This window comes from Malaya genurostris, chromosome 2, assembly GCF_030247185.1.
Source record: "Malaya genurostris strain Urasoe2022 chromosome 2, Malgen_1.1, whole genome shotgun sequence".
NCBI classification, from domain to species: Eukaryota; Metazoa; Arthropoda; class Insecta; order Diptera; family Culicidae; genus Malaya; species Malaya genurostris.
In genome coordinates this window covers 272,685,691-272,709,014 of record NC_080571.1, presented here as the reverse complement: position 1 = coordinate 272,709,014, position 23,324 = coordinate 272,685,691, and the positions used below count along the sequence as shown (strand labels likewise).

The window sequence follows — 23,324 nt, the reverse complement described above, 5'->3', positions numbered from 1 at the left end:
ATTCTTTAACCACATAAACGGTCATTTCGAATATTCCTTTAGTTGGGACAGTACTCGCATATGTCATGATGGCACCACGTTACCCTATCAAATACATCCTGTCTGTCATCTAGACTGTGTTTATTTTTTTCATTTACCAACCGAGTTGCCATTCATGAATTACCTGTAATGTATTGATTTGTATCGGCCTCCTGTCACGACGCCATCTTGATGAGATCAAAATCGGAACTTCGAAATCAGCTGATCGCAAGTAAACAAACAAACAGCAATACATTTGTTTTACGCGTTTACCTTCTTTGATGCACGAAAATTAGTGAATTTTGGATCGACTCTCTCACAATAACTTGTCGGTTTACCTAAAATACAGCTGGCAGTGTTTTGGGACATCAAGTGGAGATAATTTTCACAATTTGAGAGTCGCGATGAGTATCAAAACATCGTAGTGGTTGGGGCTCGAAACGCGAGGGGCTCAACGTAATCGGTATACTTTCAAATGGCTGGTGCTCACATACCGGTGTCAGATGGGTGATTTGTATACCTCCATGCGAATTTCATGCAGGATACAGATTGATTACATATTGCCAAAACTATATACAGAATTGTGCCTACTTCTCATCCTACAACGCAATACAACCCGTTTTGTTACAATATTTACTTGCTTCTGGTCTGCCGTATCTTAATTTCGGGTGAAAATTACCAACACAATCAAAAATAGTCTAGATGAACAACGTTGAGTAAAATAAATGTTTACCTTCCAACATCGCTAAAAAAGTTAAATATATTATCAACGTAATCCAATAATTTATTGTGACGATTCATTATCAAATATTTTGATGAAATCAGGCAACCCTGCAAGCAGCTGATCGGTGTTTACAAACGAGGGGAAACCAACTAGTAAAAAACTTTTACGTAACACACTTTTACGTAAACTTTTACGTAACACAAGGTGTGTCCTTGAAAATTTGTCGAAGTATTCCGTATTATAATTTGTATTTGGTTATAGGATCATTAAATGTCTACGTTGTTAGAATTACCATGTTTGTCTACTATATGTGGTAGTTCTCTTGCAGAGTGTGAAATGCAAGAAAGTCGCGCAACAAATCAATTCAATACATGTTGTGTTTCGCGGAAAAAAATGATATTGAATTCATTCCAGAACGATCAGTGGAAAACAAATGACAGGGTTTTCCGTAACCTCAACCAGTATGAAAGCAAAACACGGAAGATTATGTCTCGTCCGATTTCGTTCGTTACTGGCAATGCCAAAAAACTGGAAGAAGTTCGGGCAATTTTAGGAAGCAAGTTCCCTCGTGAAATAATTCCCGTCAAGCTAGACTTGCCAGAGCTACAAGGTGAAGTAGACGATATCTGCCGGAAGAAATGTATGGAGGCCGCCAGACGTGTCCAAGGACCGGTACTGGTGGAAGACACCTGTCTTTGCTTCAACGCTCTGAAAGGCTTACCAGGTAACAAAACGCTTAAAATTGTTAGCTTTTCTGTACGGACCTACGTTTAATGCTTCAAACGTTTTGCAGGACCATATATAAAATGGTTTTTAGATAAATTACAACCGGAAGGATTGCATAAATTGCTAGATGGTTGGGAAGATAAATCCGCACAAGCTGTTTGTACATTCGCTTACGCGCCAGATGAAGATGGGGAAGTTATTCTTTTTCAAGGCTGCACTGATGGAGACATTGTATTTCCTCGAGGTAGTCGCGATTTTGGCTGGGATCCAATTTTTCAACCAAAAGGCTATGGCAAAACGTATGCTGAATTACCAAAAGAGCGTAAGAATGAGATATCTCATAGATTTAGAGCGTTGGATAAAGTTAGAGACTATTTCTATTCGGAATCACAATAAAACAGTAAAAATAAACTGATATCAATGAGTGTCGATCTATTTCCAAAAGATTGACGATGCATTTATTTTGTTGTGTTGCATGTGCTCTGTGAACATATTTCGAATTCGTAGTGAAGCAAAGCAGTGAACGCACTCCTCTGTATGTTCTTGTATATGTGTCGCCATCGTCACAGTTGGCTCTTGGTCTATTGATGTGTCAAAAATGACGTTCATGATTAAATAAAAGTACTCCAACACGTCTTTAATCGTGGTTTCGGTGTTAAGACCTGTGGTAGATTCAGTTGATATTTTCTAAGTTTTGAATTCGGTGTAAAAATACACATTCTAGCTAAACTTGCAGTTTTCACTTATTTACTCATTATTTCATTCGTCCTTATACGCTTATTTAGTCATTTAAATATTGAAGTGAAATGACCGATTACGCTAAGAAATTCATGTTACTTCTTATGAATGAAAAGTGTTACGATAACTATTTCGTAGATTTTGATCTGCTGAATGGTAAGTACAATATTTGTTATAATGAAATTAGAGGTAATCCTATTTTGTACTATTTCAGTGGACTGTTCCAAAGCTTTACTCAGTAAAGGGTTGGGCTTAGGAATAATAGCCGGTTCAGTACTAGTCAAAGTTCCACAGATAACCAAAATACTGGCCAACAAATCAGCAAAAGGAATCAATCTGTTTAGCGTTTGTTTAGATTTGTTTGCGATTACTATCCATATGTCGTATAGCTTTGTTAGTGGTTTTCCGTTTAGTTCCTGGGGAGACACATCGTTCCTTGCTCTGCAAACTGCCATTATCGCGTTTCTTGTGCTCATGTACAATAATTCATTAGTAAAGGCAATTGCATTCAGCGTGGTTTACTTTGCAGTGACCTATGCACTGATGGGAGGGCCAACACCCCTTGAATACCTTTTGATCGCCCAAGGATTCAACATTCCAATTCTTCTGCTGGGAAAGCTATCTCAAGCTTATACTAACTATCGGAATGGTAGTACTGGTCAGCTGTCTGCGGTCACCTGTTTCATGTTGTTGGCTGGATCTTTGGCCCGAATCTTTACGTCTATTCAAGAGACTGGCGATCAAATGATGATCATAACTTACGGATTTTCGTCGTTTGCTAATGCTGTCATTGTACTGCAGCTACTGTACTACTGGGGTGAAGATACAAAACCACGCGGTTTAGGAACATCGAAGAAGGCCACTAAAGCTAAGGCTAAGAAATCTGACTAAGATCAATATAGAGCTATTTGCTTCTATATTTTATGGACGAAACAAAAAAATTGTTTTAATATGAGTACAAAGTTGCTATGCTCCAATTTGTATAAGATCCATCATCAAGTTGCATGTTTGCTATGCTCATTTCCAAAGTAGGTTTGTAATTCAATTAACTTATAGTCAATAAATGATAACAATAATAACTAGTGAAATTAAACATCAAGTCAGGTTAAGGACATTTTTTCGACTAAGAATGATATTCGTGTTATGAAAAATTGTCTACGAAACTGCATTATTTTAGGAAACTGGTCGATTATTATAGGCTGAATGTTGAGAAAAAATTAGCTACTTTTCAATAAAATACTTGATAAACTACAGTTATTATTTTACCTAATCTAGCATCAATGAGAAATTCCCGTATTCGTCAAAGGTTTTCATCGAGAAAGGTTGTGTTTCGTCAGTTCTAGTGCCAATCAATAATATTTAAATTATATTTTTAAATCAAAGGAATTGAATTCACCTGCAATTCGGAACACATATCTCATTCTAATGAAATTGGCTCGAAAAATCTTGAATTTTTATGAAGCACGGAGCTTCATTTCACTCAGTAGAAAGCTGTATCATTATGGTTATTTAGGGCCATGTATAGTTTGTTAGCGTGAGCAAAAGCTGCATGATTCAATTGAAATCTTGAAAAACTGATTCTTGACAATTAAGGTGTTTGTATAACTTAATTGAATTGAAATTTGCATAGTAGTTTATATCGTTAACTGGTCAATTAGGTGACAGAAAAATCTATTTATATCGCCGGTGAGTGAGTCTGTCTATCTTATTCCTTATATCCTTATATTACATTTTGGTGGGGAAAGGGTTCCAATCAGCTTTTTACAGCCCTGTCCAAAATGTATTGCCCTCCCCGTTATTTTGTATCAGGCCGAATTAGCGCATGCGCGCCATATAAACGCCTCTTTCAATATGAGGAAATTACATTGTTACCCAGCAGTTTCTATTATTTCTTCATGTTGGTTTTCTTACCTTTGTTCATAGTTTGTATTCTGTTTTACCTTAATTCCAGTGTTCTATTCAGCTGTGATTCGTGTCTTTTGTAGTCATTTTTCACTCCGTACTTTTGCTGGCATGTTATGTTGCTTCCTTAAATGTAAAAGTTAGTTGTATGCAATGGTGTTTATATTCTTACCAATATTCCTTTCTAATTCTTTCAGCATTTTCGTATTTCTTGTTCCTCATCCAGTCATCCGTTTCCAAAAAAAAAAAAAAAAAAAAAAAAAAATTAGTGTTTCATTGATCTTTGTAGAGCAGCTCATCATGGTTTGACGGATAAGAACTGAGGACATGCGTTTTTATTTAAATGATAATAACACTTGGGTTTAATAGTATTGCTACAGCATGTTCACATTTCGTTATCTTCGGTTGATTCTTGACAGTATATTACCATCCGCTCAGGCACTTTTGAACATCTGGTACACTGACTCGCAATCGAAATGTGTCACAACCAATTTGATACAACACACCCGAGGGAACGGTATAATGTATGTTGTACACACAAAAACACATACATACACACAGGCACATACGCATACACACATGCATACATACCTACATGTATTCCACAAGCAAGCATCACAACATTGAGTTACTATTTCTATTCTAATAGATTCTAACTAAAATTTGTGTGCCAATAGTCATCTCATTAGTAGAGTCACCATGTTATTTTACCGATTACTCGACTTTCAATAAATTTATTGAGATAAAATCGAATACAAAATCTTTGCCTCGTCTGTAAGAAGCAATGGAACATAAAAGTAGTTCAGAAATGATTCAATACTGCTGTTTTAACGAACAAAAAAAAAATGCTCCAGATTTCATGTTATTCTTGAAATTAATCTATGAAACAGAGATAACAGATCTCACTCTAACCAATGGTTTTCGTACATGAAATGACTAATGGATTTGAGATGAATGGGGGTACCGTTACCCAATTTCTATCTCTTCTATTGGTCGATCGTTAGTCCTGAGCTGAAACGGTGGCCTTTATTACCGTTCTTGCATGCACTCACTCTTACATTTCATTCACACATCATCTCACCCATCAGGTCCCAAACGATACATCCTCACCATATAAACTGGATGAACATCGTTTGACAGCTATCAGTGGTTTGCTCATTGGTTCGGTCATTATTATTTTATTATATTCTACAATATTCTATTTCATTCCACAGTATTCCATGGTACACAAACCACCAATAAACGTCAAAGATGGATTCGATTTACCGTTCATTTATTGTCATCGTGTGAAACCCAATTGGGATACGTTTACTCTACTTAATTTTCACTTCACACTGGTAATAAGGGCCGGTAGTATGAAAATAAAACATAAAAAAGAGCTCAGTTAAGCCCTACCGGCCTCTCCAACCCCGGATGTTGGAGCGTAATGCAATCAACATCTTATTCAAGTCGTTCCATATATTATTCATTTAATTCAATTATGAAACTAAAAACTGTAACGCATATCTTTATCAAATTGTAACGCTAATTGATTGTATGTGATGATGTTTGCAATACCGTCAAGCCCACCAACCAAAGGGAGGGAGAAAAATCTATTTATATCGACGGTGAGTGAGTCTGTCTATCTAGGATAAAAATACCCTGATGCTAATAATTATATATAGTATCATTCGAAGGGAGGTATTAGATTTATCGCCCATCAAAAATCGCGAGTGAGATTCGTCAGGTCTGTTATGATACTCACCTACCACCTGATCAACAGCAAAAAAAAATCTCAACACAGACTATAACGATTTTTTGATAATGTTTCGTATACTTAGTGAGAATCACTACTTTACAAAATAGAGTTTAAGAGTAACTAAAATTGTGATTCTGCTAAAGATTGTACTCGAAAAAATGCAACACTTTTACAGGATTAGAGGGATAGCATTAAGTTCAAGGTTCGGGTAGCCTAGGAGTGGTGATTGAACAAACTAATGCTGAAAAACCATAGCTTATACGACGACGTTTAATTTGTGTTCATTCACCGAAAGGTTTCAACAAAATTTTTAGTGATAATTTTTGTTTGTTGTATTTATTTTCGGGTACATTCTTCAACAGCTGTATCTAAAGAAAGAATGAACGGTCTAATTAACTATCTAAATGTTCTGATAAAATAATTTACCGTGTTCTAAGATTCTTATTGTATATGGAAAAAATCTCTCCTTCTAAAAAGTACACTTTAGCGGTTTTAAATATCAATGTTCTTCAATATTCAAATATTCAATCAAAATCATTTTGTAAAGCTTTGTTAATTCAATGTTCCTTCAAAAAACGTGTTTTAACCAAAGCTTCACTTATTGCTTAAACAATATTTCAAAATTTTACTTTTCTCTTTTTAGAAGTACATGTATTAAACTTCATAAACAATTTTTTTTCTTTTTATTTTTCAATATGGCGGCTTTGGAAACAGCTCCTCAAACTCGTTCGATTGTTGGTGGGTGTTATTATTTCTTGGTAACCAACCATCGGAAATTAAAGAGCAAGACAGTTCCATATTCTGTATCGAATTGGCTATGGTCGGAGCTAGATTAAAAAATGTTCACAGTGAAAAAATTCATTTTTTGATTTTTGACCCTTTTTTGCACTTTCAATTGTTATTAATTTTGTTGAAAAACAACGAATATTTTTGACTGTACCTCCGACCGAGTAAATTGCCGTTTGGTTCATGTTGATACGTGCAATAGTTTTGGAATACGAGTGACACCCAGTTGAAAAAACGTGACATCGGGAAAAAGCGGAACAAAGTATTTTATTCGCGACTAATCGTGCCTGGGCGCACATATTTCCTTCTTTTACTACGAATTTCTCTGTCGCGCGTACCTTCGGGACTAATTCTACATCCTTTCTAAGAGCATTTTCTAGTAATTTACGGAATAAATTTTTTATCAATTTTTTGAAAATTGTTTCAAGCAACCTGGCATTTAACATGACTCCACAAAATCTTCATGAAACCATAATATTGAATCTGTATTATTCAAAATCCATGGATACTGGATTATTAACATGGTCTCAAGTTGATGGGGACGAATAAAAAAAAATAAAGCTGAACATTCAAAGGAAAATTCATCATTCGGTTATACGTTGTGCATGACTGTATTCAACTTAACATGAACTTCGACTCAAATGAATTCACGTCTAAATTAGGCCATTCCATATAGTATAATAGTTTTTTGGGATAGATAGCTTTTGCAAAATTAAAGAAGAAAGTGGAAGATATACAATTGAATATTATGAACAAGACATATTGTGGACTTACATACAGTATTGTTTAACCGTTAGAAAAATAAAAATAAAAAAAAAAACGTCGAAAATATTGAAGTGCATTGTGTCAAATATGAGAACTTCAACATTCTTTCTCCGGAAGTTAACGTGTACTACCTTCGAATATACACGAGTAGTACTAAAAGATCTTATACATTGATTTTTTTCCTGGTATCCAGAATGTCACTCACGTATTGTGTATGCACACTTAAAAATGTTGCATCTTCTTAGATGCACATAAAAGGAGCGTCACGATTCACTTACATTCACAATACATAGCATGTAAAGATTAGTCATATCATTAACTTGACAGTTAATTTAACTGAAGTTTACATCGATACAAACGCAAAATTTATACTTACATGTTAGTAGATGTAATATTGTGTCATCACGGAAGAAATTACGGCATACTGGAATTTACGTCAAGCGTAAATTTCATTTTTTCTAAGAGTGCTGTTTGTTTTCTATCTTATGCGGGCTTCAACTGATCTCAAAGTTTCGCTGTAAATCATTGGTATCCTACGAAAATTAACTGGTAATATGTCCCCATGGTTAGCAAGTTGCTACGGTGAGCCTCGCAAGTAATTCGACGAAACACAGTTACAGTCACAGAGAATCGACACAAAAGCTAAAACAAAATTTCTTTTAGAAAATCTGTATAAGTCACGCATAACTTATCGTTTTATGCGAACATGTACGAAAGTAGGCAAAAGCATTTACTGGGCTGCTGAAAACGCCACTCTAGGTGAACTGCTACTTGGTGAACTTTTTAGAAAGTGGCAGTTAAATTTATCTGTCTGTCTCTTTGCCAATAGTGCGAATATGGATCATGAAACACTCTCTCCTTCGAATAAATCATCAAATAGTTGCAACAAGACGCATCAGTTATAACTGTGGTATCTTGAATTATATGTTAGCAGACCCTAACAGCTTAGAGAGAAATTAGTCTTCAGTACAGCTACGCATCGCACGGCATCACATTGAACAACATGCCAATTGTAGTAGTTTTTTGATATTAGCCTCCAGTTCTTTGAAATTATCTTCCAGAAATGCATCAGTCATACTCCTTTAAACTACATAGATGTTTATCAATGTGTCGAGGTGTGTTTCAAGTAAATTAGCAACGCTTGATTTTTTTTCTTATTTCAGAAAAAAAATTAAGAGGGTGGGTAATGTTTGAGACACAGTCGGATTGACGTGAATCATATTGAACTGACCCGCTTCCTCTACTCTTCCGATAATTGATAACCTTATTAGTTTACTGATTATGGAAATTTGTGTAAATTATGTCAGCTTTAACCTCCAAGCTTGCCAGAGTTTAACATTGGTGAAATAACCCACTCGTTGTCTTGATTCATTATTTTAGTACCAGTTTCCGCGAAAATATTGATGGAAATAATTTACTCACGTTTTCTAAACGAGCGCTCAGTGAATTGCACATGGTGTCGTCGGTGTAAATCCATACAGTACTAATACGGGTTGTATGAAAGAGTTCTGTCTAAATATCTGCACCACTGTACACTACCACTTAAACAGGCGAAGCTTCGTTTGAATGAAGCAAACATAAAATGATCTCGTTCTTGATTAATTAATTTACTAGTGATTCAGTGCAGTCAGTTCTTCGAGATAAATTTATTGATCATTTAGAGGATCAGTTAATTTGTCGATGTTACTCAATGATGATGGCTTTTCCTCAAATGTGAATGACCAATTGAATAATGCTGGACATATTTTCCTCTCTCTTTGAAACAATAAGGTTCGTTTTTCTACACACAATTCCGACAGATTTTCCAACCAATCGTTTCACGGCGAAATTCGTTCGGAATCGGTTGCTGCACCGGAGCCTGTATTAATTCGGAATTCTTACTGAATTTCACGTTGAATTCCGACTAAAAACTTATCTCCAATTCAGATTTGATTTGAAATACATTTCAAACTGCAAATGTGGGTGTCCGATTCAGCCAGCAATACAACCGTTAAGAATCGTGAAATTCTTTGCTGTTTACATTATTGTCAGACTCTTTTCAAAATTCTGCCAGATTGCCGGCATAAATTTCTGGTAGACACATTGAAAACGTATGAAAGGATATTACACCCGCATTGGAAAGATGAGGTGTGATCTTTGGAGTTCATATAAAGCGCGAGAGGTTAAGCGAACTGTATCTAACGAGAAAAGGAGATTGGAAAAATAAGATGCGAATACAACTATGCAATGAAAACCGCGAAAAAGCTACCACAGAGATGGGACTGGAACTCGTAACTAACTTTGGGGAAATTGTAAATATATAAACAAAATTTGCAGTAAACTACTACAAAATACTCTTAGAAATGATATAACATTAGTCGCGAAGGAACACGCGACCGAAAAATTTGTAGAAAAGGGGAGGATGATGCGCGCCCAGGAACGATTAGTCACGAATAAAAACTTTGGTCGATTTTTTCTTGATACCATATTTTTTCAACTGTGTGCACTCGTATTCCAAAACAGAAAATGAAATCGGTTTGCTTTTTGCTTTTTGCTTTCTGACGATTGGTTTCCAAGAAAGACAATTGGTTTCCACCATATTGAAAAAATAAAAAGAATTAAATTTTTTTATGGAGTTTTATATCTCTATAATCTATTCAATTAAGCTGTTTCTTCGTGTGTTTCACATGCAGGATAGTTTAAGGACTGGTTCTTCCAAAAACTTTTTTTTTTCAAATTTCACTTATTGTTTTAACAATATTTCAAAATTATTCTACTTGCAGATAAACTATCCCGCATGTGAATCTTCATCTGTAAGTAGAATAATTTTGAAATATTGTTAAAACAATAAGTGGAATTTGAAAAAAAATGAAACCGGTTTGCTTTTTGCTTTCTGACGATTGGTTTCCAAGAAAGACGATTGGTCTCCACCATATTGAAAAAATAAAAATAATTAAATTTTTTAATGGAGTTTAATATCTCTATAATCTATTCAATTCAGCTGTTTCTTCGTGTGTTTCACATGCAGGATAGTTTAAGGACTGGTCCTTCCAAAAACTTTTTTTTTCAAATTCCACTTATTGTTTTAACAATAATTTAAAATTATTCTACTTACAGATAAACTATCCTGCATGTGAATCTTCATCTGTAAGTAGAATAATTTTGAAATATTGTTAAAACAATAAGTGGAATTTGAAAAAAAAAGTTTTTGGAAGAACCAGTCTTTAAACTATCCTGCATGTGAAACACACGAAGAAACAGCTTAATTGAATAGAAGAACCGAGCATGTTCAGCGGTGCTCGGGCACCACGCCATTCAATTGTAGTCATACCTATATAGTAACCCCTCCGCCAGCTGTTTTTCAGATTCGATTCTTGTCTTTGCGATAACTTTTTCGCGGTTTTCATAACATAGTTGTATTAGCATATAATTTATAATAATATCTGTTTTCCTCACCAGATATTGATCAAATTTAAAACTAGCTCAAGGCGGTTCCACGTCTTAACAAGACTGAACAAATCATTAGAAGCAAATAACTATGAGATGATTTATTTTCATGATCTCGTTTTTTTAAATCTCTTTTTAAGGTATTATTAAGCTCGATAAAAACTGAAAAATGACCGAATTATTCATCAAACATTTTTTGAGCAGCAGATATTTTTGATGATGATTTTGATTTAGTTGTTGTGACGCGCTCTGATCAAGAATGAATAATGAAAAAATTGTTGTATGCAGGTTACATTCACATTACATTACAGTTTGTTGTATGTACTAACATTCGCTACGTGTTGCATTGCTGACGTTTTGTATTACTGCCAATCGACTAAAAATTCTGTATTTATATTTCAACGTGAAAATTACAACACATTTCAGTGGAAAATACAGTACACATACGAACGTTAAGTATTGACAATAACATAAAAAAATATGAGATTTACAGATGACGCAAATCCATATATGACACAATTTATAAGAACGTAACGAGAAGCGGCTGAATTTTACAAGAATGCTATAAATATACATCACACATACCCCGCCTTTCAAGCAAATGTTGAAATTTACATGTTTTAGCACTTTTAGCACAGATTTACTGTAAAATTGATTCATTTTTGACGCTCATATATGTCGGTCTCAGAAGACGTAAATTTACACGTTTTCTCTAGGTGTGTAGTGTAAAGACTGCTAAAGGGCATTTTTAAATTGTAAATATTTCTTTCGAAGGGGTTTTAATTCTGGAACTCGACTGTTGTTAATAAAGAAATGAAGTTACACAGATAAATATATTTACATCTATTTTCATGCACATATTGGAGCAGGAGATTGAATATGAAGTTACTTCTTCTTTTCAATATCCTTTAAAAGCAAAACTAAGCGTAAATTCAAATATGTTGTATAATTCAATGAAAAATTAAGGTATTCTAATTTACTTTTACATCGATGATGGTTTTCAATCAAATTTTTGATTCAATTGTTGTCTATTTCAAAGTATCATTGAATTACAGGTAGTGTAAATTTAATTATTTTTTTCGTGTAGTTGAATACTCGAATTCAACTTTTTGGTGGCATGTATCGAAGGTTAATTGAGACATATTTAGCTGCACCAAAGTCCGGGGACTAAGTCATATTAAGCAATTAATCCATTTACACATCTAGGTCTATTTGTCCAGTAACATTTTCAAATTTATTATCAACGTTATATCGGGTTCTGAACGTTGGATACCTAAGACAAGTGCTCTAACAGATTCGGTATACTTTCTGTTTTAGAGATAGCAAAGATAGGCGCAGAGAAAATGAGGATATCTTTGTGCTCTACCTGTGCGCAGATAATGTTCAATCGAACTGATAAGGTGACCAATTATTATCAGCCCACTACTATCGAACCGTTCTTTTCCATCGGTTTCGAGTCTGCTGCTGGATACTCGCGCAGTCTATGTGTAGATCCCACCGCAGTCGCAGTAGAGCAAGAGGCTCCATGTGAGGTGTTCTGGGGCAGTAAAGTCGATGTGAAAAAAGTGCCAACTCAAGTGATTCATGCAAAAGGATTTTCGCGATTTTTCTTCGAGAAGTTCAGTTTTGTGATGGGCTCATTTTGTTACCAGTGCTGATGATTTATTCCTAATTTTGGTCAGTTATTAAGTTGTGTTTCGGATGAGTGAAGTGGAAGGAAAACAGAAAAATGAATCAAGACGCGAAACATGTAAGTGAAGCGATGGTATAGTTTACGGAACACTTTGCTGAAACAGTTTTTTTTTCATTTCGAATGTTTCCATTTTTGGGATAACTAATGACCAAATTCTAAACCTTAATCAAACATTTCAAGTTGGACAGCAGGTACTATACACTGTTCAATTCGTGTCCCATATTGAACTTCGATGACGAAGACGAACTTATCGGTGCTTATCGTTCTTGTAGGTGGTGTCGTGTTTTTGATAAGGAAAATGAAAAAGTGATCGGTAGGTCGAAGTGGTCCAATCAACCAACCCGTTTCCGTGATTAATTATAGACAGTTCTCCGATGATTGGAAAATACGTTACTTGACAAAGCCGTTAGTCCAGACGGCAGAATGTCATTAGTTTTTTTTCGAAATCGTCCATTATTTACAACACCATACCAGAACAATTTCGTTCGTGACGCGCAATAAATATACAATGGACTATCGACAATATCGAAATTCCACCTTTATCGCGCTGATATTAAGATTAAAAAGAAAATGGTTTGTAATCTTGAAATTAGCGGTGTCATTATGCTACTAGAAGATATGAGCAAGTAGAGTTTAGTAATAATAAATTCCACCGATATGAGTGAAGTCAAATAAGCTGACCGACTCTCCACCATATGCACCTAATATGTTTGAGTGTAAAATTAAATTTATACCGCCTCGGATTGTAATTGGTTAATAATGGGCACGAGATATCTTCCAATGAAGAATCAATTAGCCCGTTGGAGTTCTGTTATAACGGTGCTTGGCCTTTTGAATGGAACCATACAGTGAAATTCAAAACAGCAGACGTGCGCTCCAGCTAACTGTTAAGATAATGGTCCAGTTGATATTCTCGAAATCATCGCATATTGCATAATTTTCATACCATAATGTTGACTTTTCGTTAGCTTGAAAGCGATCGAGAAATGCCGGTTGTGCTCTCATCTAACAAAAGCAAACATAATCCGGTGTTGTGTTGAGCTTACAACTGAAGCATGTGCGTATTTCCAATCTGTTTTGCTTAGCAAATCATTTCGTACTGTTTACCTATAATAATAAACCTACACAGAACAAAAATAATGGATCAATATGTGAAGTGAATGAACTTGAATCGAAATTAAAATTGAAAATCCTCAATAGCATTGCTCAACCTAAAAGTGTGTGGCAACCAATGAAACAAAATATCTGAAACCTTGAAGTAATTGATGAATGAAAGAATTGAATGAATTTGAAGAAAGTGTAGTAGGGACTGTCAACAGAAGTTTTCTCTGCCATTACACAAAATGCAACGAACAAGGTAAAAAGCCTGTTCTAATCCACCTGGCGGTGAAATGGTGCCTTTCTCATATTAATTTTATTCTAATCAGTTTCACTGTGGAATTCCGCAGAATACTTTTGATTGAATCTTTAATAAAAACAGAAAAGTCGATTCGAGCATCAACCAATTAAAACAGTTTTGAGTTAGTTTTAGAAGAATTTCGCGTTTACTGGCGGTCTTAATTGGTTTGTAATTTTGAGTAGATTTTACCCTGTAATTTTGGATCCGGACGTCGGATCCGCATAAAATTTTATTTAAGGCTACACAGTTAGAATGAAACCTGCAAAAAATTCCATTGAATCAGCTGTAACAAAAGGCTATTAGAAATAATAGAATTTTTACGTTAGATCTCATGACTAGGAAGTTAATGAAATAATAAACGTGCTTAGTCCACGTAGCAGTGAGATGATACCTTTTTTTATCAATCCGCATGTGTTTTTTTGCATGAATAGGGTAACAGGGGTATTTTGGTCCGCTTTAGGATCGATTTTATTTTGGCCCACTTTGTAAAAATATCCACCAAATGTTTTAATATCTTTGAAAAATCCTTCCGCAATAGGTAATTTAATGTGATTAGCTTCAAACTGATGCAACATGGGTTACCTAAGATCGATTGAATCCATATAGTTTGTTAGGTGGGCCAAAATATATGAAGTGGCCAAAATACCTCTGTTACTCTATTCTTCGATGTTTTAGTTCTCATGACATTATTTCAATGACCGTCGTTTTAAGCGCCAGCTTGAGATTTTTATCACCCATTACCCTGTAATGTCGAAACTGCAAATCGGATAGAATTTGAATTTATTTCAGAATTTTATTGAGTCCATCTTTGAAGTTTTTCGGGATTGTCATCTTCTGTATCCGTTTGAATTTTAAAAACTCATCACCCTATAATTCCAGAATCGGAAGTCAGAATCGGATAAAATTCACCAATTTTATGTGGGACCATAAGTCTTCTATTTTGAATTTTTGTTTATGAAATTCGATGTGGTCTTTTTTGAGAAAACGATTGAGCTTAGAGAAACGGATCGATACTGGAACCGGAATTCGAAAATCGGTGTAGCCGAAGTCAATTAAATTCACCTGAGCACCTGTATAGTTTACATTTGGTTCAAAATGTTTAAAAATCAGTGTAGACATCTTTGAGAAATCGTAGCGCGAATTAAATTTTTGGGTACCTTCAAGATCGAAAACTGAATATCGCTAAAACTGAAATAACTTTATTAGGTTATCGACTATCCAAATCAGCAAACCCGATAAACCTGATTAATTTATGTGAAATGGACATTTTTATACTAATCACCCTGTATATCCAAAACTGGAAGTCGGATCTGACTAAAAGGCAAGATGTTTTATAGGATCTTAAGACCTTTCATTTGAATCTTAGATGGTTCTAAGATTTCATTTGAATCTTAGATCGATTCAGCCATTTACGAGAAAAATGAGTTACATTATGTTAATTTCGTTTTACATATCATCCTGTAATTCAGAAACCAGAAGTCGGATGCAAACGTAATTCAGGAATCTTGATTGGGAGAAAACGACTTTTCATATGAATCTGAGTTTGTAGAAAATAGTTGAGTCATCTCCGAGTAAATTGAGTGAAACTATTTGTCACACACGCATTTGCTGATCTCGACGAACTGATTCGAATGGTATATGGGTGATATGTTTTTCAGCATTTATTGCTGTAAGTAGTTTGAATCCATATAATTATGCAATTGCTTTCAACTCGAAAATGCGGCTATCATCTGGTTTACATATGTCACAATCGAACGATTATGTTGTCAAAAACGAACCGTGCTAAAATCAGTTCGAGGCAAAATGTCAAAAAACTGAAAATTTTGACACAAAATTTTTTTTAACTCAAAAAGTAACTATCCAATCTTAAAACCATTCAATAGCATTCATGCTGACGGCGAGACCTTTCATTTGCGACTAGTTATGTCCCGGGTTGGCGGTTCAATGCATAGGACACTGGTCTCACAAACCAGTTGTCGTATGTTCGAGCCCCGACCTGGAAGGATTCGTAGTGTCAGTAGAATCGTAGCACCAGCCATGCAATGGTTCTGTACACTCTGAATCGGCTGCGAAGTCTGTTGAAACAGAAGGTCAAATTCCACTACAGGAATGTAGTACCAAGGAAAAAAAATTGAACAAAATCCAAGGGAAGAGTCGCTTAACACAAACTATATTGTGCCTCTAAAAAAACAAGTGATATACTAGCGAGTTCTATACCATTTTTTATATTTATGAAAAAGGTCGTCAAATTAAGTTAAATGGTCAAATTTAGAATTATTGTTTGATTGCTTGCTTACTATGTTTTGAGTGACCAGTTATTATGGAAGCGTTATTTGAATCTAAGTTTGTGAAAATCGGTTCTGTCATCTTCGGGAAAATCAAATGCCTTTTTGTCATATACATACATACATACATACATAGACATACACACAACGTTATCTAGTCGAACTGATTTGAATGATAAAGGCTAACTGAAAGTGAAAGATTTGGGATTCAATAAGTTTAAAAAATCTGTCAAAGGTTGCTTTACAATACGTTTATTGGTACTTCAAGGTCACAACACCGGATGGTTACATTTCTGCAGTTAAACGAACTCAAGTTTCCTCTAGCAGTTCCAAAAAAACTGCCGCTGGACAAAGCTGTCGTTGAGTGGAAGTTCAAAAAGAAAATATCTTTTCATCTAGTATTTTTGCGTTTCGCATATAGAAAGGTTAAACAATCCGATTGTTACAAAGTAAGATTCAAAAGAATGGTCTAAGAGTCCAAACTTCTGAATTTCATCTGGATCCGACTTCCGATTCCGGAGTGTAAAAATTCCAATTTCAAATTACTTACTCACTTTTTTCAGACCGAACTTAGATTCAAATGAATGGTTTTGGTTCCGCAATAATGAAGTAAAGTGTGTTATGAATTTCATACCATCACTTAAATGGGTGGAACAAAACACGTAAATTTGTTTCCAAACTGGCCTCAAAAATATTCCAATCAATTGTCAACATTAGTATACGGCCATACAAACTGATTTCGGCTATCCTGGTTCCCGGTTTCCATTTCCGGAGGCACCCGAAATAGTGGTCATCATTCCCAAATGGATCTCACTCACTTTTCTCGGCGATGGTTCGACCGATTTTCATAAACGTAGCTCCTTTTCAAATTAAAGGTACTGTGGTCTCATACGGAATTCCTGAATTACATCCGGATCCGACTACTGGTTTCGGAATTATAGGGTATAGTGTGTTGAAAATTTAAATGGGCGAAACAAAAAACGTAAACAATTTTCTAAATCGGCCTCAAACCTACTCCAATCGGTAGTCATTAGCAATTGACGGCCAAACAATCCGATTCCAGTTATTCTTTCAAGAATCGAAAATTATTTTGAAGAATACCACGGTATTATATATGATAGTAAGATTAATATGAAAAAAATCACCACTACACCACACGGTGGCTTAAAACAGTGTTTTCTTCAACAAACTGATGTTTATTTTTCACGAAGAATAATCTAGCTATCCCTGCGCCCCTCAACAATACTCTTCTAAGATTGCAAATAGAACTTTAAAGATAAGGTTAAGAAACACCTTATTTTGTGGAATCAGGTTAAGAGGGTGACAGTGGTTATGATGACTTCGATGTTAGTGACGGCCTTTTACCGTCCGATTTTGAGAGATTTGTTTGATTTCATATGCCTTATCTTAGATGTTTCTGTGTTTCTTAATTGTAATTTTTATCTTATTTCAATTTTACTTTTCTCATGGTTTTAATATCTTCCTGCTATTTCTTGGTTGTTTCTAATATTCTTTGTGAACTGTATGTTCCATTTGTGATTTCTCCATGAGTACAGGCGTTATTTCTAACCGAAAATAAAGAAATAATACAAATATAAGAATTAGTAGCTTTCCAATATAAGTTTTGTATGGCCTCTCATCATTGTTCAACGGACAAGAACTGGAAACATGCATCTATATTTAAATATAAATTATATAAATTAACAAAAATAATATAACATATTAAATGTAATATATATGTTATTGTCGAGGATATGACTGATGGTCCCATTTTTGGAACAAAACTTCAAATTATGACCTTCTTCGCGAACTTGTCATTAGAAACGAATTTGCATCTTCACGGAACTTCCCCACGTCCTGTCGCGATGTAAAACAGTCCATGTGTTTCGTCAAAACACAGTCTAAGATATTCGAGAAATTTTAGCGCATTGAAAAGCATTGCGATTTGTCGATTACGTCACTTATAAGATTACATCTTCCGAACCAAAAATGTTGACCATAATCCTTCCAAACTTGATCAATGACTTCATTGCAGCTAAAGTTGGTAGCGAATGAGCCAAAATTGGTCTGCAATCGATTCAGCAGCTTCCGAGAATATTTAGCTGAGATAAAAAAGTGCGTTTTGTCGGTTACGTCACTTATACCAACTTATCTTCGAAATCGGAAGTGACAGCCTAAGTTATAAACTTATTGAAATCGGTTTCGTCATCTTCGAAAAAATTTACGGTGATAAAAAAGTTCGTTTTGTCGGTTATGTAACTTGTACCAATATATTTCCGAAACCGGAAGACATTTTCCAGTCTCGTCGAGTTGAGTTGAGGAGTTTATGGATCGTATGTTCGACTTGACATATTAAAAATTGATATACGGAGAAAGTATATCACTTATTACGCAATCATGACTTCAATGATGGTTTCAATAGTTTGTGAATTATATGTGGCGACTCTGGTGTGTATCAGAGTATGATATACTGATATCAGAAAATACACATACAAGACCTTAAAAAAGTAAGAAACCTCAGATTTTATCGTAATAATGCAATGAACGTTACAGTTATCACAAGACATGTCATAGCGTCCTTGAAGATTCAAAAGAGAGATACCGATATAAAGTGATGTTTATGTTCGTGGTCTTAATGATACATTAGATGTTGTGAGATGCATGGAATGACTCAGAAGGGTTAAGAAATAACTCAGGAATTACTATAAAAGTATGTATTAGATTAAAGCGGAGAGACCAGGAGCTAGTTTGAATTTGAGCTTGAGCTTGACCGACCACCCCTGGTTGTCACCTTGTTACTGATTGAGATCCGCTGAAATTGTACAGAAAATTTCCAAATGATCAATCCTGGAATCTCTTCAATGTGCATCTTCTGGTAACCATTTTTTGGTAGAATAATCAGTACTTATAGTTAATAGACGCAAAAAAAAAATGGGAAATATAACTTTGCAATAGCAAGCTCTAATAAATAGTTCAGCAAAATGCTTCTGGAAAATTAAAAATAAATATGAGGGACAAAAATTGTTGGTGGAGCGAAGTGATACTTTTCCTAAAAAGAGTCAAAAGTAGGAAAAGAGAAACTCCAGCAACTGTCTTGTCTATCTTTTCCGCCAGATTTCACACGGCCTCTGTCCGGAGAAAGATAACGAGGGAGCTGATGATAAAACTAATTGTCTAAATAATTTCACTTATACGTAGAATACAAACTCAGTTCTGATAAACCTAGTCGCAATGAAATGGAAAAAAATAAAAGCATCTGCCCCGTCTTGAGCCGAGAATCATTGGATCACAACGTACGTTCGTTAATCGACTGAGCCAAAGAAGCTCACATCTGCTAAATTCTATTCGAAATCTTTTCGCACTATTCCGGGACGTTTTTTTCCTCTTCGGCGATGACGGAGCTGCCGTTGTGTGCATGTATTGGAATGCCAGATCGGGCATAAAATCCAATTGGTTGCCACCGATATTCCTCGCCGTGTTTTTCCTGGTGCATCGTCCCGGATCGTCCCGGGTGGTTTCGTCCCGGAATAGTGCGAATAGACTTTAAATGGTACATATAATCTCACACAGTCGCACTTGCTGGCGAAATGCACATTACAGTCGGAACTAGAAAAAATCATTCTAATCCAATATTAAGTCTCTGCAAATGGAATGCTCCGTCATTTGACGAGTTTTGTCTTCACGAATTGTATCGTATGTAGAATCAGATCACCAGTATAATTCACATTTATTTTGTGTGCATGTTATTGGCAATGAGATAGAAATAGGTAAGGCCAACATAACTCGTATGTGTTAGTTATACTAACTTTGTTATAGCACACCAAGAAAAACTTAAAACCACGTGCTTGCTTCCGTCACACCGTTTGAATAAGTTGGCATTGAATCATTTGTATGTCGACATACTGAGCTGTTTACAAAGCGTTGATTACCAACGCAAGCAAGTCATGTGGTGTACACCTCCTGTTTTTAGCACATTGGGTTATTGGACCTAGGAACCTCAGTAAACATTTAAGGTTTAAAGTGATTGATTTATTACGTCGTCAAGTCGAACTGACCTTCTTATATTTCCAAAGCTAATCGAGATGCATTACACTATTATTACTCGAGTGATTCAAAATTGATCTTTATTTTGGAAAATGCAAAAGTTGCATAGAACTTGATGAGAATCGCTACGTAACAGTTTAATTTCTTGTTTACATTACTTTTCACTTTTCCCATTCAAATAAAAGCCAAAAATCAGTAGATTCAGATTGCGATATGCTGCCAGCGCTTCGAAGTGTGTTGATAGATAAAGACTCATAATAGATAAATGTATACAAACTCACACGCATACCACAACGAAACGATAATCAGATAATGATTTTGGAAGATCTACATTTCATTGTCCGTTCAATGTTCAAATCGATCATCTTATTGAGCCCCTATTGCGTAGACCGTTCACAGATACTTTTCACGAGTATAAAAATTAGATCAAAAGCGAATGATATAAGATACAAGGCAATAGAGTACGCCGATATAAAGGGTGTAACTCAGAATGGATGATTGTTCGATTGAGTGTAATGCGTAATCATTTTAAATATCTTCTACAATGGATCGTAAACTTCAAATTCGTTTAATTTATTTGATGTAATTGGAAAAACATTTTTTACTATGTCTTCAGTGAAAGACCGGCCGCCAACGAATGAGATAACTAAGTGCTCACAATTTACTATCTAATGTGTTTCCCTACATGGATGAAGGAATTTTATTCATAGAATAATGCGGAAAATTAACTGGTTTCTGTAATTTCGGAATAAAGATCGTTCATACCACAATCCGAACATTTTTCTTTAAAACTGTTATGTTGATGGAATGAAATTTTCATAACATTTTTGTAATGAATATTCCTGATTCAACTGAAATCGGCGTTTTTACTCTTAGCCACGCGGCTTTATATCGCAAGTGAGCATCCACCATCAAAACTTCCTGTTTTCAATCGTGGAGCTTCACTAAATGAGAACTCATACTGACAGCTCAGTGAAATTAACACCGCCTTATCACCGAGAATTTGAAATTTTGAAAATAGAAACGTAACACATGGATCAATAAGTCCCGAGACTAACAACATTTTCATTTTGCAAAATTTTTTTTTATTCATCAACATAATCACCTTTTAGGGTGATACAACGGTTCCAACGTTTTTCCAATTTTTTAATACCATGTTTATAAAAAAAATTATCTTTCGCTTCAAAATAAGCTTCAGTTTCAGCGATGACCTCCTCATTTGAGCCAAATCTTTTTCCCTGGAGCATTTTTTTAAGATCAGCAAAGAGCCAGTAGTCACTGGGGGCTGAATCTGGCGAGTATGGGGGGTGGGGAAGCAGATCAAAGCCCAATTCGTTCAATTTCGCCATTGTTTTCATCGACTTGTGGCAGGGTGCATTGCAGCAATCGCGGCACCCACTTGGAAAAAACCTTTTTCATGCTCAATTTTTCATGAAGGATAGTAAATACACTTCCATATGATATCTGTGTCATCTCAGCAATCTCACGGAGCTTCACTTTACGATCTTTCATTATAATTTTTGTCACTTCACTCACATTTTCCGGTGTAACGGCTTCCACAGGTCTACCCGAGCGTTCCGCGTCATTTGTGTCGGTACGACCACGTTTAAACTCGGAAAACCACCGACAAGTCGTTGCTTTTGATGGACAAGAGTCCGGATAACATTTTTCAATCCATTGTTTCGCTTGCACGGTGTTTTTACCCATTAAAAACAATGTTTTATCAAAACACGAAACTCGGTTTTTTCCATTTTTTAAACAAACTACAAAACGACTTTACTCCAACCTCGATAACTCAGCTGTTTCTGGTCGGATCGACTTAAAATTTTGACCCGTTTCAAGCAAAGGTACTCTAGAAAGACGTGGTTACTGTTTTACTACGAGCGTCATCTCTGCTTTAGTTACTTGACTTATTGATCCATGTGTTAGCTTATGAACGGACCCTCGAACTAATGAAAATTGATTTTTTGTTTCTTCGCATTTTATCAAAAAAAAAATCGCCTATGTTTTGACTTCGCGAGTCGCATACCACAGAGGAATACATAATTATACTAGTTATGCGTTAAAATAGGATTATTGTACCAATAGTCATCTCATTAGCAGAGTCGCAATATTATTTTTCGCATTACTCGATTTCATATCAAAGAATTGTGATAAAATCGGATAAAATATCTTTGCTTCGGCTCAAAGAAGCAATACCACAGTAAAAATAGTTCGAGAATTGCTAAATACTGCTACTACAGCGACGCGACAATTCGAATCGAATGCATCTATTTTCATCTTACCCTAAAGGTCAATCTATCGAACAGAGACAGCAGATCTCACTCTAACTAATGGATTTCGTATATGAGATGACTACTGGAATTGAGATGACTACTAAAGCTGAGATGACTACTGGAGCCGTTACCTTACAAGCGATTAAAGAAATTACACGTGATAGAGTCTTCAAAACAAATAATTATTCTCATGAGTAATTCCAAACAAGGGTGTGAATAGTTTCTCGCTTGCCAATCACGCTTTGGATAGTCGCATAGAAAATAAACGAATACTTATCGATCGCACAGTCACCTAAAGCCGGAAGAATTTCTTTGAACTTTTTATCTGTGGTCATAGTAATAACCAGGTGCCTGCAATTATTTCATGAGCAAGAACGAAGTATTTTTCTGATTTTAGGTTTCAGTAAATTTATACAACACCGGATTGGGCAAGAACGGGTGAATCAACCGAAACTGTATATGTTAAAGCGAATAATGTATCAAGAGATTAAAAATTAGTACGGAACGAGAAAGATAGCGAAATGGTTGTGCTTTATCACTTACTAGTGACCTAAAATTGGGTATATATATCATCTCATATTTTTGCTACCACAACTGTCACGTTATGGGTGAAGGAATACGATGCCGCGTACAGACACTAATTAATAGTCAGTGTCTGGCTTCGGAGTTCGTAAAAGTGAACGTTCGTCCATGTCAAATATGAATGAGATTCCTGGCAAAGATTTATTACAACTGTGAAGAAATTTGCTTTACCTTTCTATACTGAGAACTGTTAGTTGTACGGTACCATCAGGTTCGATAGAC

General features: G+C 35.4%; 3 protein-coding genes across 3 annotated transcripts in view; all 3 read left to right on the top strand.

Moving 5' to 3' along the window:
- Nucleotides 1–1,008: 1,008 nt before the first annotated feature.
- Nucleotides 1,009–1,914, top strand: LOC131430064 (inosine triphosphate pyrophosphatase). Its single transcript, XM_058594705.1, has 2 exons — nucleotides 1,009–1,466; nucleotides 1,536–1,914. Exons 1-2 carry the CDS (start codon nucleotides 1,013–1,015, stop codon nucleotides 1,862–1,864), a joined length of 783 nt encoding a protein of 260 aa, XP_058450688.1. The 5' UTR covers nucleotides 1,009–1,012; the 3' UTR covers nucleotides 1,865–1,914.
- A 123-nt stretch (nucleotides 1,915–2,037) lies between these two features.
- On the top strand, nucleotides 2,038–3,459 carry LOC131430065 (mannose-P-dolichol utilization defect 1 protein homolog). Its single transcript, XM_058594706.1, has 2 exons — nucleotides 2,038–2,362; nucleotides 2,421–3,459. The coding sequence occupies exons 1-2, from the start codon at nucleotides 2,275–2,277 to the stop codon at nucleotides 3,095–3,097; spliced, it is 765 nt and encodes a 254-aa protein (XP_058450689.1). The 5' UTR covers nucleotides 2,038–2,274; the 3' UTR covers nucleotides 3,098–3,459.
- Nucleotides 3,460–12,301: 8,842 nt separating this feature from the next.
- LOC131430062 (myosin-VIIa-like) overlaps nucleotides 12,302–23,324 on the top strand; it is a 38,572-nt gene continuing 27,549 nt past the window's right edge. The window contains exon 1 of the mRNA XM_058594700.1: nucleotides 12,302–12,573. Coding sequence (XP_058450683.1) covers nucleotides 12,553–12,573 — 21 coding nt within the window. The 5' untranslated portion in view covers nucleotides 12,302–12,552. The remainder of the gene's footprint in view (nucleotides 12,574–23,324) is intronic.